Source organism: Onychostruthus taczanowskii, unplaced genomic scaffold (assembly GCF_017590055.1).
Source record: "Onychostruthus taczanowskii isolate IOZ18803 unplaced genomic scaffold, ASM1759005v1 scaffold88, whole genome shotgun sequence".
NCBI lineage: Eukaryota > Metazoa > Chordata > Aves > Passeriformes > Passeridae > Onychostruthus > Onychostruthus taczanowskii.
The window spans coordinates 1,445,013-1,464,035 of NW_024506773.1; the positions used below are offsets into that span (position 1 = coordinate 1,445,013).

Here is a 19,023-nt window from a genome sequence, read left to right on the forward strand (position 1 = left end):
CCGGCCCCGCTCCACCTTCCCCCAGCCCCAGCCCCGGTCCCTGCACTGGCTCCCGCCCCGCTCCGCCCCAGCCCTGGCCGCGATCCCCGCCGCCGTCCCCCGGCTCTGCATCTGAGACAGGCAAGAGAGGACGATCGGGGTCCTGGAGGCCCGAGGGGCGCAGAGGAAGAAGGAGGAGCTGGAGGAAGCGAAGGGAAGGGGAGGGGAGCGCAGGGGAGAGGATTTTCCCATCTCCTGTCTTTTTTTTTTTTTTTTTTTTTTTTTTTGGAGGGAGAAGGTTGCTGCTGCTAGTGGCAGCGTTTCCTCCTGCAGGAAGATGATAAATACATGAGGAGCGAGGCTCTGAGCCTGCTTCTGTTCTGCGGGAGTGTCTCTCTCTCCCTCCCTCCCCTCTCCCTGCTTCTGTGTGAGTGTGTTTGGCTGCCCGGCTGTGTGTGCGTGTACACTGTGTATATATATCTGAGCTGGGAGGTTATTGCAAGCTTCTCTCAGCAGCGCTCCTCTGTACAGGAAGAAGGGCTCAGCTGCAGTGGTAGCATCAACAGCAGCATTAGCAGCACCAACTGCTTTATTCGCCTTTCTTCCTTCCCTTCATCTCCATCTCCCTTTTCCCTCCCTCCTCCCACGTCTTTTGGGGGATTGATTTTCTTTTTTTTTTTTTTTTTTATTATTTATTTTTCTACTCTACGATCCTTGTTATTTGATACTTCGTGGCTTTTTTTTTTTTTTTCTTTCTTTCTTTTTTTTCTTTCCCCCTTCCTCTGAGAAGGTTCCCCAGCAACAAACACGCACAAACACAGAAAAATAAGGAAAAGTACCGGGACTTATCCTGCTGCTGCAAACCCAAAGATAGCAGACGAAGAGGGGGTTTGGCTTCTACCCCAAGGTAAAGCCCTGCCCCCTTTACCTCCTCGACACCTCCTCCGAGAAAGAGAAGGAGAGAGAGCGAAGGGGGCCAAAGTGGAGACAAGCAGGTCTTCTGCGGCTGGCATTTGGAGTACAGGGAGCCAGGAAGTGAAGGATGGTTGTGGTTACCCGAGCTGGCTGCAGGGCAGCTCTCTTCCTCTGGATTTTCATCAGCATTAGCTGCAGAGCCAGGACCGCTCTGCCTGCATCTCGTAAGTACCCTTTTCTAAGAAACATGCACAATTTCAGCTCTGAATTAAGCCAGAGGAAAATTCTCACAACTCTGTGAGGTTGATTATTTTTCCTTTGCTGATGAATATTGTGTTTGATTTTTCTTTGTATGCGTATGTGTGCACTGAGGTCTGATACTGTTTGCAGTGCTCCCCATCAGATCTTCCTTGGTGATTTCAGTGGTAGCTGGTGTGGAAAGTTGAAAGAGACCTGCTCTGTGATATAATCTTGGCTCTGCAATGGAGTCAGAGGGGGAAAGGAATCAGAAGCTGTTCAAAGTTTGGGGATAGTTTTTGTTTGGCTGGTCGGGTTGGTTTGGTTTGGTTTGGTTTTCCCATCTTCCTCGGAAGGGATGCAATTTGCATTTGGAAGTACTTCACTTCCACAGTTTTGTGAGGGAAAAGAGGGGATGTGAACAGTTTCCATAACTAGTGTTTTATCCAGGGGCAGCAAGAGAAAATTCTGTCTCATTTGAAGAGGAAAGAGTGATTGTGAGTTGATGAGAGGGAACTGAGCCAGGACAGCTTTTCTTTAGAGCAAAGTTTTGCTGCCCATAATAGAATGAGCAAAGGTATTTTAGAGGAGACCATCAATTGCCCTCCTAGCGAGGCAGAAATAGTAGAAAAATGATCAAACATCTGCTGAAATGCTGAACTTCGGACTACAGGAGTGTAGAGCACAAAATCCGATTCTGCTATCAGTATAAAAATGACAGCATATGCATTGATTTCAGTGGATATTAGATCAAATATTTAACATTACACTGAGCTGTAGTTTTGAGCAAAACATTTTGCAAGTAGATGTCAGTACTAAGTATTTAGTTGTTTCTCTTCAGACTATGTAAAACATTTGCCAATTGCCAAGTGTTTTTGAAATACATGCTGAAATGAAACAGTGCATTTTTATAGTATCATCATCATACTGCTGGCTTGATCGGCTGTTTATAGAGGAAGGAAGTGTCCTGAAATGTTATGGATAGATGTGCTGGGATTGCATGCATGTGAATGGGGGTAGATGCTACTGACCAAGAAGGGAATTGCATAGAATGTAATGTATATACTGCATAGACATCTATGTAGATCACTCTATTTATTTAGTTGTTTAATTGTTTCCTTGGGGGCTGGAATGAACAATGCAATGATTAGGGAATTGGAGCACTGCTATGCTTTCTTAGTGGGTTTCTATCTGTTATCATCTAATACCTATTGAAAAACGAGTGTTATTCCAGGATTTACTTGCACTTGCATATTTGTTTGTGTGTCAACAAATATACATAGCAGTGTCTGCATTGTTATCTAGGTCTCAGAGGCTGCAGAATGTTCAGTTGTTTTTCTGCCTTTGAATTAGGAGAAGTATTGATCCTGACATTTACTTCTTAGTTTTGACCAGCTATATAATTTTTCTTAGAAATATTATTTCTTCATGATCATCTCTCGAGCTCTGCATAATAGGAATGTGTGGGGGACAGGATCCTTGATTTAGGTTGTCAGAAATCTGTTCTTCAAAAACAAAGTCCCTGCTTTTCTCTAAGTGGGTTTTGCAGCTTTTTTGTGTGTTTTTGTCAATCAGCAACTAATGGCTGTAGTATAATTAGAAAATTACCTACAGTGGGTTATTGATTTCCCAACAAACAAATTTTTAACTTTTGAAATAAGTTTGTTGAGAAGTTAATGGTTGTAGCAACATCACTATACCCAGAAATTCCAGGAATGGAGGATATATATAATCTTAATTACAGTTTAGTCATATACATTCCCATCTTGATGATTAGCTATTCAAAAATTTCTTTATATTAATTCACCTACCAAGAGCTTGTACATTATACTCCTTATGTAGTGAGAGGCATTTAATTTAATTTCTGACTCACTTCTTAAAGTGAAATGGAGCTGGATTTGTTTACTGGAAACATAAATGCAGCTAGAAGTACACATCAGCCTTAAATTTACAAAAGGATTGTTCACTTTGCAGCACATGTTGAAAATTCTTGTAAAGGCTTAAGGAAAATTCTTGCCACAGTACGAACTCTAGTGCTGTGTCACACTGTTTTGGTGCACCACTTTGCTGGTTATTCTGTTGCATGCTTTGCTATACAAACAGTCACTGTACTGTATTTTGTCACTGTGCTCTATTTTCTGGGGTTGTTTGTAACTTTGTCTGCAACTGATTGGGATTGGAGAATTTTGTGAATGGGATTGGAGAATTTTGTTCTCTGTTGACAAGATGATATATCTAGTTTTCATTGGCCTTTTTTTCTTCTTTTTTCTTTTTTTTCCCCCTCTGTCAATTTTGAACCTTATATTCAGAATACTTCTGAAATGATTAAAAACCATGTGAAATGCAACTTTGATGTAAAACTTATTTCCAACCACTATTTCATTTTCTTCTCCATTGTTACTTTATGTTTTGGCTTTGAAGTAAATAACAACATCAAATTTATTCTTTACAGTATTTTTTAGGAAGTGTGCAAGACTTATGGTGTACAGTGCATTACAAATCCCTATATATGAGCTTGCTGTTCAGTATTTTCTCACCATCTGCTTGTACTGGCATAGAAAAAGATACAGTTTTCAGAAAGAATAGAACTGGACATTGCTTATGTGAATATGCTGCATCTCAAGTGTTTGCAAAGTAAATCTAACTCTAGTTAAATTGGAATCTCTCAGTAGTACTGATTCAGAAGTGATCATGTTGAAAGCTTTTAATCTCATTTAGTTTTATCTCGTGATGAAGTGGGTGTTGAAAGCCCATCCTCTGGTATAATAAACATACACTGTGATACATTATCACACACATTAATGCTCAGATCTTACTGTCAATTCTATTTGTGGTCATTTTTTCATACCCTGGCAATAAATTCTTCATATTGCTGCAATTTTTTTTTTTTTAAAATAAGCATGGAAGGATGAAAACACCCTTCTGGAAACAAGGCTAATGAACAGCTCAACCAGGAGAGGTCATCACAAGATAAAAAGTAACACAGAAAATACAAATTTAGTGCTTTATAGTCCTTTACATAGCTAAGACGGAATGATAAGAATATGAATATGGGTAGACTAACTCTCACTTGTATTCCAATAAAAATCCCAAACACAAAAAGAAGCAACTTTGTTACTTAATAAAATGTTAAAGGTATTAATTATAGGATTGTCTCCTTCTCTCTGAAAGGAATTCATTTTACAAGCAATTGTCTTTCACAGCTAGGGTTTTTTGGGTTTTTTCATTGTATCTGTTTTTATGCAATGCAAACCTGATGAGCACAGAAATTCTAACACTTCTAGATTTGATACTTGTCATACTTTTGTAGTATGTCCCATACCACTGCTCAAGTTGAAGTTTGAGCCCATTTTACAAGACTTGGTGCAGAAATCAAAAGCGGGGCATGTATAGTAAATCATTAACATACATAAAAGAAAAAATATACAGCTTTTACCTTGACTTCATGGCACCCATATTTTCCTGGGAAAAGTATTGAAAAGGAGTAATGTACCTTTTGAAAGAGCAAGGCATTGTACAAGAAAGTCCTTTTTAAGAGGCCAAGTTGAATGGAGCTCTGAGCAATCTGGTCCAGTGAAAGTTGTACGCCCATGTTTGGCATATGAGGTGTCATATATCCTATCAGATTCACACTTGGGGAATACTTCTCTTCCAGATAATGTCTCAGACATAATGATTTTTTTGGAAATCTGATCAATTCAATTTTTTTTCCTATATAATAACTGATTAACATTTATTTGTTTAGGTCCTGTTGTCTTGAGGTTAACACAGGGGTCTCACAGAATTTAGTTTCAAGTATACCAAACCATTTTCATGTGCATTTAGCATTGAATCATTTCTCTTACCTTTGGCGTCAAAGCACTTAAAAAATATGCTAAACTTTTAATTTGAGGGCCTACCTCTCTTTTAAGTTCATGGAATTTCATAACATTAAACATATGATTTCTCTTTTGTTCTTTTAGAACATTTTAGCTAGAACAAAATTTACGTCCATCATAGTATAGTTGTATTATGATTTAGGTGCTATTCATCACCATATAATAAAATTCACATTCAACAGACAAGTGACAGTTTTAAAAACATTGCACTGAGTTACTGAGTTACTATTATTATTTAACAACATTGCATTGAGTTACTCATCATGACTCTTTAAATAAATTGGCTTTTTCTTGAGCATTATGTTAACTTATATGTGAATGAATGAAACAGTATCAAATAGTCTGCTCTATTTTCAAAATTGGTGGCAGCAGCTACAGTCTGTGTCAGTGCTGAAAATCCAAAGTTTCAAAGAGTCTTTAACTTTTGTGTAAGCAACATTGCACAAAACCTAATTGCAGACAGTCATCTAGATAGAGCAAGTCTGATTCAAAGTTTGGTGTCAGTGGGCATTGAATCAATTGTAAATGTCATTGAACTACTGTTTTAAAAACTGGCTTTTGCTTGGGCTGTTTTTGCTTTGCTTGTGTATTTAGTTTATTTTTTTTTTAATTCTGGTGCAATAATATGAAATAAGGCATAAAAAGTTCTTTAATAAGTAGTCCAGTCTGAAAGAAAGTTTGAAGGTGAAGTTAAAGACTTCGAATTGAAAACTTATTTCTGAACATTGGTTGTTTCTTTTGATGAGAAATATGTTTCTATTTTCTCTTTTTTTTTTTTTTTTTTACTCAGTTTACTCAGGTACTTTTAACACAGGAGACTATTTCAGTTGCTTCAGTTGTGATAGGAAATTATGTATATATAATGCATTAGACATCATACTGTACCTCATCATACTGTAACTCTTGAATAACTCACGTTCCAATGGATCTGTTACAGACAGTAGATTTTCCTATAGAAGTTCTTCAGGGCTTTTAACTTGGATCTCTCAGTCTATAAAATTGTCAGATATCGTGTTTACTGTTTAGGAGTTTTTAAGACTGTAGTAGTTTTAATGTTTGGGACAATAAGATGTTATGCACAAACAATGGGGGAGTTTCTGCATTTTCTTTTTTCTAGATTTTCAAAAGCTGATCTCACTCTGCATGATGTGACTCATAGGTTAATATAGGATAACTGGTTAAATTTTGAGGTCTTCCCCTATGCATGTCTATGTTCTGAATAGCTGTCATGCTCATCTTACAAAAGCACATGGACTTGCAAATGTGATCCAGTCAAGTAGGAAACTTCAACTAGAAACTGTTAGAGAAGCAACAGGAGTCTTCATCAGATGAGATGATGAGTGACTTTGCAAATTCTTTAGTCTTAAAAATTTTAAATAATTTAAAATTATAGCATTATTTCCAAAACCACATAGAAATGAGATCCTTCTTTAAAACATCAGGAAGACTTGTAGAATAAAAAGAGCAGTCCACTACCTTGAGCCTTTTTGCACTGAAGGAAATGGAAGTTGTGCCACAGATGTTAGGAACAGTGTAGTTATGTTTTTTTGTCATGAGTTCATGATTCAGTCCATTGGTATGAAATACTAGAAATTATTAAAAAGATTCTTCAGACTTCAGACTTTGAACGAACAATGATTTTACCTGTATTGCACTTCATTTATCCAGTAACTTCATTGGCATTGCATAGGTAGATAATCCAAGACTACCAGCTAATTGCAGAACACCATTTAAATCTCTAAATTTGGTGAAGTAGAAAATTGCAGTAATCAGTAATCAATTCTTTAGAGCCACTTGCATTTCCAAATTTGAAGACAATTTAGATATAATAAAAGAATTCCCAAGTAAGTTTGTGCTTAACATTTACAAAGAACCTGGGCACTTGGTTTTGACAGTTCTGCAATTTTAAAGCAGCTTTACAAAGCTGAGACCTTTCCTACCTCAGAAATGGTCTCAGTATTCATTCACTGTAGTAGTAGCCAGCCTTTTCCGATTGGGTCTTTAAGGTTGAACAGCAGATAATTCAGAGCAGAAAAGGATATTGACATTCACATTTACCTCTTTCCTCTGCCTAAAAAAGTCTAGAGATTTTTTGACTTTATGATCTCCTGGTGGAGATATGGTTCTTTCAGACATTTAACTTAAGCAAGCGGTCATGCTAAGTCCATTGAGGGACTGGGAAACTTATTTACACATGCAGTTCGTTACTCGATGTTAATATTTACCACCATTTGAAATATTTATCAAATATTTTAAGCTGTGTATGTACTCCAAAAATGTTTTAAATAAATCAGTGACTACAATCGACTCAACATAGCTAGGAACTTTGTTGCCAGTTTTGCATTTGCATTGGTAAAAGCTCAAGTTGGGTTACAGCTTTCAATGTGTAAATAAAATAAGCAGCTAAAAGTACTTTCTAGAAGTCAGAAAGCATTTGAACTGTTCTAGCCAAAGGATTTTCCATCCCACAAACAAATGTGATGTTTTTGAATGAACATTTATTATTTGCATCTAGAATATTTAAGTCTCAGCTTAAAGGGAAAGTAATTTTTCTTGTAGAAATTTAACGACTGTCTAAACATAAACATAAACATAAACATTCTGTTTGATTTTGTAAAACTGCTATGTCATTTAGTATTTTGTAGCCTTTGCCCAAGGAAGTCAGCTATACACATGCTACATTTCTGCTTTCTGTTTCTACAATGTAGGAATAATCTGACTAAAAAATAAGCTTTTTTTGTTTTGCATCAAGTCTGGAGGGGTGTCACTGTCTGGGTTTCTTAAATCACCTAAATATTGATAAAAATGTCTCTTATTGATTGCTTAATCATCTTGTATACTTTAACTGGTATTTACTGAGAACCCAATGAAAACCTGGAATTTATGGGGAGGTACTACAGAATATCAGCAGATGAGCCGAGGAGACTGCAAGGGTCCATTTCCATAAAGGGCAGCAGAAAGCCTGTGATAGAAGGTTTGCCAGAAAAGAAAAGGAAGAATTATTGTCTAAGGGCCTAATGCAATGGGATAAAACACAGCAGGAAAGGGAACCTCAACATATTTAAGGTTTTCCTACCATTTCATAACATATCACTGGTTTTAAGTATCATTGGTGTAAAGTTCATGGAACACACTTTGAAATGCAATTAAACTGGAATATGCTCTGTCTTGCCCTGCCCATAGCATTAGAATTGCATTAGGAAAAGAGTAAGCTTCTGTGAGAAATGGAGTCAGAACCATATCCTGTACAGGGCAGGCTCTGCTGGATACATGCTCCCAAGCTTCAGCAAGCTGTATTCTATAATGTTCTTTCCTTTGGTTTTACCAAAAATCCAAATCCAAAAAGTTATGCTAGTGGGCATACTGTCAGTTATATGATGAATGTCCTACCTGCTTCTTCCCTGGTACAACCAAGCTGTTAGAAATTATAGCAGAATTCCCTCTAGATAAGAGAAGGTATTCTTTACTGTTCCAACCCTTTTCCAAAAAATATACATCACATGGTCACACACCTGTTTGCTCCTGCTCCTAATTAATTTGCCATTTCTCACATGCCTCCTTTCTGATTTTATTAATCATCTTACTCCCTACTCTCTGTCCTCTCCCTACCCTTTCCTCCAGCAATAAACTCCACTAGCTTCTCTTGGATTCTCATTGATTCATCACTGTTTTGAGTAATTTGCTGAGCCTGAAACTAAGGGAGATTGTCTTCATTGATTCCTGATTAATTCATCTGTTTGTGAAAGCTAGGTACACAGGTAATAACTCAATTGAAATTCCTTCACTGCTTAATTGCTGTGCCATAATCCTGGCCTGTTAAATCAGATAATCAGATATTATGAATGAAGTTAGGATTTATTTTTTCAAAACACAATTATTAGAATATCATTATAAGGAATGCTTTTATTAATTCTGTTTTTAATTATTCATAAAATGCAATTTTAGAGTTTAGGTCAGTACAGTGCACAGGTTTTATTCATATGGAAAAAAACTGTGTCAGAGAAAATCTGTGCGTGAATTATGCTTCCAAATCTACATAGTCATATCTTAGAAGGCCAAAAAGGATCCAACCCAGCTACAGTGATATGGTTGATTGTATTACTACTTTTTCTGCCTCACAGATGTCCTGGTTTAGGGCAAATTTGGGAGGAAACTTCCAAAGGAGCCCCTCTAGAAAGTAGATTCAAGAAGCCCCTCCCCCTACAGTTTCAGGAAAATATTTCCTTGGAGAAAAGTGAAAAAAACCTGATTATTTGCTTGTTAGCAAAGTATTCACAGGCATAAAAAATTAATAATATTAAATAATAAAACCTCTCACTGCTCTGAAGAGATGGCAAAATTCAGAAAGTCCTTGTCATGGGTTGTAGCTCAGCTTGCTCATTCTCTTATTAGTCCCTCTGGGGCTGGAAAATGCCACATCCCAGGCTCCAGTAGGCCACAGGTGTGAGCTGCTGGTGCTTTTCTAAGTTTTCAGTCCAGAGCAGGTTTGAACAGCCTCAAGAAAAAGAAAAACCACAGTCCAGGCAACTTCACTCCCTCAGCTAGCTAAAAACTAACTAAAAGCAAAAGAGAGCTCTCTTCCACTGTCCGTCCGTGCTGTAGACAACACAGTCTCAGAGAAGAGAAAGATGAAACTCTTACCTTTATATTTTGAAAACAACCACCTCAGACATTCCACTGCTTCTCCTTCTCCCTGCTTCACTCTCAGATCTAGTTTTAAGGGTGCAGAACTTTATAACCACCATAAACAGAACAGACAATTGGGGATATATGCATCATAAAGTCACACCAGGACAACAGATCATAGAATCAATTCCCAATCAGGCAATGATTTGGGTTGGAAGTGACCTTTAAAGATCATCTAGTCCAATCCCACCCCACAGGCAGGGACATATTTCATCAAACCAGATTCCTCAATGCCCTGTTCAACTTGATTCTAAACACTTCCAGGGATGGGATATTTGCAGCTTCTCTGGGCTAATCTAAATGTACCCTCTTTAGTTTAAAAATGTTCTTCTCATGCTATCAGTACATGCTTTGGTAAAGAAGTATTTTTTTATCTTTCTTGTGGGCCCCTTTTAAGTATGGAAAGGCTGCTATATAAGGTTTGCCTGGAGCCTTTTTTTCCAAGATAAACCACGCCAACCCTCTCAGCTTCTCAGCTTCTCTTCATGAAAGGGAGAAGCCCTCTGACTATTTCCTTGGCCCTCATGTCAGCAAACTCCAACATGTCAATGTCTTTCTTCTGTTGAGCTGGACTGAGAGTGGCCCCAGAGTTGGACTCAGTGCTCCATATCAGGTCTAAGGACAGCAGGGTAGAGGGGCAGTGTGACCTCCCATGACCTGCTGGCCATGCTTCTTTTTATGCACTCCAGGATCCTAATGTCTTTTTCAGCTGCAACTGTACATTGCTGGCTCTTACATAAATTTTCATCTGCCAACATCCCCAAGCCCTTCCTTGCTTTTAATCCATTCATCCCCCAGTTTGTATTGCTTCTGGGGATTGCCCCAACCCAGGTGATGGACCTTACACTTGGATTTGTTGAATTTCATGAGGTTCATGAGACCACTCCTCAAGCCTGTCCACATCTCTCTGGATGGTGTCCTTTCCCTCAGTCATATCAACAGCACCACTCAGCTTGGTTTTGTTCCCCAAACTTGCTAAGGGTACACTCAACACCATGGTCTAGGTCATTAATAAAGACATTTAACTGTACTTGTCCTAATACCCCTGAAGGAAAACACTCATCTCCATTTGGATCTCCATCTGGACTTTGAGCCATTGACTCTTTGGGCATGGCTGTTCAGTCAATCCTTATCCATCTAAAAATTCCTGCATTAAACTCATACTTCTCCAGTTTAGAGACAGCGGTGTTGTGTAGACTGTGTCATTGGCCAGGTAGGTTCATCAGAAGCTCTTCCCTTATCTACCAATAGAGTCACTCCTTTGTAGAAGGCCACCAGGCCTGTCACATATCATTTGCCCTTCATGACACCAAGTCTACTTTCCCTAATATACCTCCTTGTCATTCATACTCTTTGGCATAGTTTCTAGGAGAATCTGTTTTCATGACCTTCCTAGGCACAGAAGCTGACTGGTCGACAGTTCTCAGAGTATCTATTTTACACATTACATAAATGGGTGCAATGCTTCCCCTTTTCCAGACACTGGGGCTTTTGCTTGACTGTCATGACTTTTCAGAAGTGAGAGAGAACTACTTATATCTGCCAGTTCCCTCAGGACCCTGGGATGCATTTTTTCAGCTTCCATAGACTTGTCTATGTTCAGGTTCCTCAGCTGACCTTGAATCTGGTCTGCTCCCACAATGGAGTCCCTGCCTTTATATTCAGGGGCTTGAGAGATGTGGGAAGTTGAGCTGGCAGGGAAAATTTGAGGAAAAATGTTGCTGAGTACATCAGACTTCTCCATATCAGCTGTCATCAGATGCTTTGTCTCATTCATCAGAGGAGTACAGTTTCTTTGTCTTCCTTTCCAAAGTCACATACCTGTCAGGGTTTTCACACATTTCCTTCTGGCATTAAATGTCCTGGTCTGGAGCTATGTTCTTTACCCTAAGTTCATGACTTCAGACACGGTCACATTGAAATGCCTAATGCTTCCTTTTACCTGCTGGCTTAGTTGTCCCAAGCTTTTGACATGTAAACTTCAAGTCATCATCAGCTTCAAAGACTATGCATTTTTCTGCAGTTCAAATAATAAAGATGTTAAGCAATGAAGGACTGAAAATCAGACTTCCACTAGTTCTCACTAGAAACCACTCATTTTCTTTGTTACAATTATATTTTGAGATATTTAGAGTGCCACATTTACAATAATTTTGAATCTCGTTTAAAATAGTGTAGACTGTCATTCAAGTGCCTTCAGAATTCAAAATACATATTATTGCAATTTATGCAGAAACAGACATAAATGCATATATCTGCAAATTTCTTGTGATCCAATTTTGTATTCTCAGGGAAAAAAAAAAAGAAGCCTTCGGAACATCAGGATACTTTGATGAGATCTACTTTTTAAAAAAACTATGTTGATTTTCAGCAATTGCATTTACAGCATTTAAATTTTTGTTAATCAGGTTCTATTATTTTGTCTAGCAGCAATATTAGTTGGAGTGGCTTGTAAGTGTGCAGGTCATCTTTTTCAGTATTTGCACTTCACAGTTTCTTTCAGCCTTCTGGAATTTCCTTGTTGTTTCGAGGATTATTGGAAATCAGCAATAATCAGCAGAGACCTTCTCAGTTACAGCTTGCCCTGCTGGTTGAAAGTGCCTAGCCTTGTTAACCTCTGTTTAACATCTTTGTCAGCTTTTATTAGAATGTAAATTGTTTTGTTGCCACTTTGGGATCTAACTATGCAGTCTTGTTCATTTTCCTAACACTGTATATTTTTGTCTTTTCTGCATGATTGGCAAATTCATCACTTATATGTAGCAGTCTTTTGGTATGGCTCCTTTTGCTCCTCAACTCCTCTCTCATTTCTTAAAAAAACCCCAAAACACAAAACCCAACACCCACACCTGTGATTTTGGTTCTTTTTTCTAAAAATAGTTCTTATGATTTCTGTGCACAGAAAAATCTTATATATATTTATTTTATATATATATAGTTGTTAAATTCTGCTTTACACAATCACAGAATGGTTGAGTTTGTAAGGGACTGCTGGAGGTTATCCTGCCTTGCTAAAATAGGGTTCCTTATATCAAATCTAAATCTGTCCTATAGGAAGGCTATACAGCAGCAAATTACAAGGCCTTGGAGAGGCTAGAGCAACATGGTTGCTGATTTCAGGCAGAAAGAAGTAATATGATATTTTCTGACCTGTTCTGTTCTGGTCCTTAGTATTGCTTCAAATAAGAAGAGAAATTTCATTTGGATTTTAGGGATTCTCTGAATTATTAATTTAACAATCTACATCACTACATCACTGCTACATCACTAAGGTCAGGCTCATAGAAATACCCCTCCCAGTCTTCACTGACATATTTTTTTATATTCATAGAGAATAGTTAGTTCAGAATTCTTGATGTCATAGAGAATATTTATATTCAGAATCTGAAAATCACGTCTCTTCTGTTGCTGAAGATTTACCTTTTATGAAATATCAGTAAAACCATTATGTTGATTGTGAAGAGTGTACAGAGATAGAAGTTGATTTTATTTTTCTTCTCACTGGGAAAGGAAGTTGCTTTTGGTTTTATATTAAATCTGAAATGGAATAGCTATAACTGTTATTACCTGAACTGTTATACTTCACTAGGAAATATTTTTTCTTATTTGTACAGCTATTGAGTCCTGAAAAATATAATTGCAGACAATGAGGACAAGGAAAAGAAATTTTGATGTACTGAAATAGGGACACTCAGATTACAGGCCTATCACAAAACCAGACACATCAAAAACAGTCTAATGAGTGAGAATTCTGTCCTCGAAGTTATGACCTAAAAGTTTTCTTAAATTCTTCTCTCTAAATCTAAAAAAAAGGAAGATGGAACCAAACTAGAAAAATCTTGAGATGGAAGTAAGTACTGACATTTCGGAGATGACTCAGATTCAAAACTCAGTGGACTGAGGTCAGTCCTTCTAGATCAGTCATGTCCCTACATATATTCCTCAAACTCTATATCAGGATCGATTTGGCCTTTTTTTTTTTTTTTACTTGATGAGGATGCACATGCAGAGTCCCTTTGGATTGCTCAAGGTTCTCTGTATCGTATAGCCTGTATTGTGTTGATGTAGGAATGCATCCCCCAAAACGTTGTAAGATGGCACGTTTTCAAGTAAGCAGCTACATGAAAAATGCATGAGTAACTGAATGAAATGAAATAAATCTAAAACAAAGAAAAATAAGGCTGAATTTTCAACAGAACTATAACAAAATTGTATCATAATTCTGAGAAACCACAACAAATATTTCAAGTCTGATTGTAGGACTGAAAAGAATTTATTGCCACTGTGTCATTTACACAGAGACATAAAGATTAGAGGAGTGCTGAGAATTTTTGGTGCAATTTCAGAGGTATGATTGGCATTTTATGGTTATACACACATCTAAGACAACACTCTACTTCCCAAGAAGAAAATTATTATTTGCAAGTATAGCCTGCTATTTGTACTTATAAATCTGTGTATTCCTTACTTTGTTTTAATAACTCTGATTACAGAAAGAAATGAACATAAAGCTATGAAGGATATCACAGTAATTCAGCATATAAAGATATAAATACTTCTAATAACATTCAAACTTTATATATATCAAAGAAAATTCTTCTGGTGTCAGTTTTAATGAGGAATATAGTTATTTTTCAGCACTGGTGTTTAATGCTTAAAACATTTTTATTTTCCCGCCTTCCATCTTCCTTCTGCCCCAGGTAGACATTTCAACTAATTCAAATAAAAATACTTATGTGATATTCCAGAAGATTCTTATCCTTTGATTTTGGCAGAGGAACAAGAGGGAAAACCCAGACATCTTTCTGTATATTCCTGCAGGCAAATCCATACTAATATCTGAGGTGGATCCATCAAGAGCTAAAAGATGTGAATAGATCCTGAGGGATGTTTTATGATAGACGGGATTGGAGACCATAAGGACAAGAATCAGGAATTCCGTCTGTAAAATGTTCAGCTCCTTGAAAACTGTACAGAGGCTGTGGAAGGAGACAGATAACCTGGAGCTGGTTAAGTTCTCTAGTTCTCTGCCGTTTTTGTTGTACATCGCATGTTTGGACTACTTTTTTTGTGGATATAAATAGGATAAATATTCAAACCATTTGTAAGAATTAGCCTCAAATGTAAATCTGTGTGTTATCTATGCCTTTAATAAGGAGAGTGGTGTGCGTAAAACAGTGTTTATAACACAACTGATGGCAGTAATTTTTTTCAGTGCTAGATGTCTAATTTGTTTTTAGCAACAGTAATATTTTCATAAACCATATTGAAATAATCCAGCCACATTCTACACAGTAAAATCTCCCTCAGATTTCTAAATGGCATTTATGAAATCTGGCTGGCAGAAAGGCACCACAAATACTTTCAAAGAAGGAACCTGCTTCAGCTGCAGAATTACTCTTCAAATACAAGCTCTGCATTGCTCTGGATTTTTTTCAATTGAATTTAATACACATAATCAACCAGTCTGCTAAATGGACTTCTGTTGGGGGTTAGGTTTCTTTCCTTTTGTTCCTTTTCACTTATAAAATTTTTTCCCATAAGTTGCTAGGAAACACTAACAACTGGGTACTTAAGAAAAACAAAAGAAGTGGCCAAGCTCAGGGGAGGAGGACATCTGGTTGCATTTCTCTTATCTGGCAGTTTCTCTCCATGGGGCAGAGATACCCCGACAATTGCACTGATAAAAGATAGGGCTGGGGCAACTGCAGGCTCTCTCTCTTGGCTGCAGAGGAGGGCGGTGGAGCTGCTGCCTGGGGAAGGGAATTCACTGCTGCCACTGGAGCCCAGCCCGGAGCTGCTTCTTCTGCCATGGCATCAGCCTCTGCTTGTGAGAGCAGCCACTGAACTGGGACCTTATTATCACCTACATCACTAAAAGAGGGACTTTTCACCATCTGCTCAGGTGCCCTGGATCCTCAGCTCGCCTCTCCCTGCCCTGCTCAGAGAGCCAAGTGACCACTGCCTTGCCCCTGCCGCTTCTTTGGCACTGCTCCGAGCTTTCGCTGCCCTGTAGCCTTGCACCCCCTGCCTGCTGAAACATCCTGCCGTCCCAGCTTGGTCCCAGCTCTTCAGAGTCCTGCTGGGACACCGGGATCAGCTTCACCCCCCTGCCCCAGGGTTTGTGAAGCACAGACTCTCTTCCCTCACTTCCCGTCACAGTCAAGCAGCCATTGCTGTGCGCGCTCTGACCTCGCCCCGCAGTGCCCCCTGCAGCCATGGAGGAGTCATCGCACCTGCCCTGCCCACCGGGAGCCAGCAGCGCCCCTTCTGGCTGTGACTGGAACTGCACTGGAGGGAAAGGCCAAGGAGGCTGGGATTGGGTTCTGGTTCTGTTTGGTGCTAATGCTGTACTTTTGTTGTTGTTCGTTTGCTTTATCATGCATACTAATAAAGAACTGTTATTCCTATCCTCATATCTTTGCCTGAGAGCCCCTTAATTTTGAAATTATAATAATTTGGAGGGAAAGGGTTTAGATTTTCCATTCTAAGGGAAACGCCTGCCTTCCTTAGCTGACACCTGTATTTCAAACCAAGACAACTTTACACTTAACGCCTGATTTTTTGGGATTAATAACTCCTCAGCTAGTGTAATTTCTGTGGTTTGAATAATTTTATGGTTGAAATAATAAGATATCTTACTCTCATAGACTTACTGAGGATGGTAGAAAAGACTACATGAAAATAACAGATAATGACTTCTAGGGACACAATAATAAACACACAACAGCAACCTTACTCAAGGTTATTTAAGAGTTTATTGACTTATGCGTAATCTTCCTAAACAATTATTACTTTTTTTTTAGTTATCAAGTTTATTTCCAGAGAGGATGAGCCCTTCAGAAATTAATTCTTAAAGGTTTAGAATTCCAAAGGCTACATTCTGCTCGAATCAGAGATACAGATACTAATTTATCTAATTGGTACTGAGCACTGAATTTCAGAAGACGCAAAGTCTCTTCATTAAAAATGGCAGCAAATTAGGCCATAAAATGTAAGTGATTTGATTGGCACATAGAAGGTAGAACTGTCAGTTATTTTCTGGGGTTTTTCTTGACTGTTAAGTGTGATTTTTTGGATGACATCAGATGGCTTTACAACATTTTGGAGCTTAAAAAATAAAATAGTATCCAATTAAATTTATTGACTAGCAAGTTAATCTGTAAAGAATTAATAGAGTATGGTAATCTTGTATCAGAATATCTCAGAGTCTTTGAGAGGAAACTATCACACATATTTAGATAATTTGTAATACTAGCCAATAACTTTTCCAGAAAAACTTTAAATCAATTACTCTCTAGTGCACATTAAAGCATCTGCACTTCCAGTACATAAAATCAGCAGAGTAATATGCATCTAACAGTATTTTTAATAGTTGTTAGTACATCTTCAGTTAAAGACATTTCAGTCACTGAAAGTCTGAACTATTCATGTTTTGCAATGGATTGCATTGTAAATATCTTTGTAATTTAAAATAATGTTACACTTGACAAAATCTCCAGAGATTTCTTGAAAGTGCAACTTGTAAGAGGTTCAAGGTAAGGTTTAGGCCCATTTTGGTCACACTGGAAGTTTGGTTTCCAGATAAGGGAAGAGGTTGATGAGAGGTAAATCCTGCAAGGTGGAATCAATCCTCCTTATTATGCCAATGTCCTTTCTTACATAATCACTGAGCTGTGAATACTCCCCTTTGAGTAGAGATGGGGACATAGAGACGTCGGATGAAGGTATTCATCTTGGCTGAAGGATCATGATTGATTCAACTGAGAGACAACTGCAGCATTTCAGAAGACGTCAAAGACTCATAAAATGTCCTGCAATCCACAATATTACATCATCCAGCATGAAACTCCCTGCCTGACGGGAGGTACATGGTCATTCCCACCTGAATCTGATAGATTATGATAGATAGATCAAATAGATTTTGCATTCTGTGGATTCTTGCCCCCTGCCACATGTGGATAGATTCACTCTCTTTCACTCCCTCTGCCCCTTGTCTTGTTCTCTCTCTCCCTCTCCCCCTCACATTTGCTGCTAAATAAAATCTGTGCTATTGCCTTTGGCATATGGTCTTGTTTGCACCTTAATTCGGGCAAACGCATCTCTAATAATTTTAATAATCTGATTTTAACACCATCAGATATACTGTTACATCAGAAATAGATTGCACATCCATATGTCAAATATTACTATACTTTGTGCCAAGTTTTATGTGTGATACACTGTTGGAACCCTAGCTGCTGAGAATTTTAGAGTCTGTGCTGACAGGCACTGACCCTCAAGGGAACATTGCATTTGACCTGAAGCCATAGAAAAAACTTCCAAAATTGAATGATAGAACTGGGATTATGGGTGCGTAGTTTGAATAGAAGTGTGTAATACCACATGGTGTAAAATTTAAAGGTTTTAAAATATAACAATATATATAAAACAAGATGAAAGTTTTAAGGCAAAGACTAGTCCTTCTTCACCTTCTTCTTAATGAGTTTGGGTGGTATTGTGTAATTAGATAAAAAAGTCTGCATTGCAGGCCACGAGTAGTTAGTTATTAAGTTAAAAGTGAAAATAATTTAAGTATAATTTCTTAATTAAACAGTTTATCCTTAAAAAGCCTTGTAAAAAGAGAGATACAGCTCAATTTTTGATTTGTTAACTTGAAGTACTGTAGAACTCACAGTTTGTAAGAATATAATATAAATAAAAACTAATAAACATCTAAGTCTGAACAAGAAATACCGTCTCACACATTTAATCCCAACCCTAAAAAAAACCCCAAAATACAACTCAACAATAAACTACATGACTAACTTGCTATGACCATCTTTGTTAGGTATAATTTCTGAAAATCGCTTATATTTCCAAAATTTTGGTAAGTTTTAAAAAACAAAACATGGGAGACTATCTTGGCAAGGAGATATATCAGCACAACACAGCAGTAAACTGCCTCAGAGCTTCAGTGCTGTGGACTGAAGAGGCAGCTCTGGGTTAGTGTATATAAAGTAATAAAAGTCCACTCAGAATGTCCACTTGAAATGTCCTCTGGGCAGTGAAAAAGGAATCTAGAAATCAGTTAAAAAATAGGATAAAATTTATTAGCCACTTTTACTTTGAAGGGAATGCAATGATTCATAGGGAGCCAGGTTGACAGTATGAATAACTCAGATTGCTCCTGGATTATATGACTGCTTATAAGATCAGTAAAGACTTAAAAGATATACCTAATTGATTGCTGACATTCACTTGCAGACAGAAATAGACATGAACCTTCCACTTCTCAATTGCAGATCCAAGCCCACTGGGTGACTTTACTAATTTCATTGTTAATTCA

At 37.8% G+C, this 19,023-nt stretch overlaps 1 protein-coding gene across 1 annotated transcript in view; it reads left to right on the plus strand.

Annotated features, from left to right (window-relative positions):
- Positions 1 to 479: 479 nt before the first annotated feature.
- Positions 480 to 19,023, plus strand: part of CNTNAP2 (contactin associated protein 2) — a 1,013,892-nt gene continuing 995,348 nt past the window's right edge. The window contains exon 1 of the mRNA XM_041425209.1: positions 480 to 1,118. Coding sequence (XP_041281143.1) covers positions 1,022 to 1,118 — 97 coding nt within the window. The 5' untranslated portion in view covers positions 480 to 1,021. The remainder of the gene's footprint in view (positions 1,119 to 19,023) is intronic.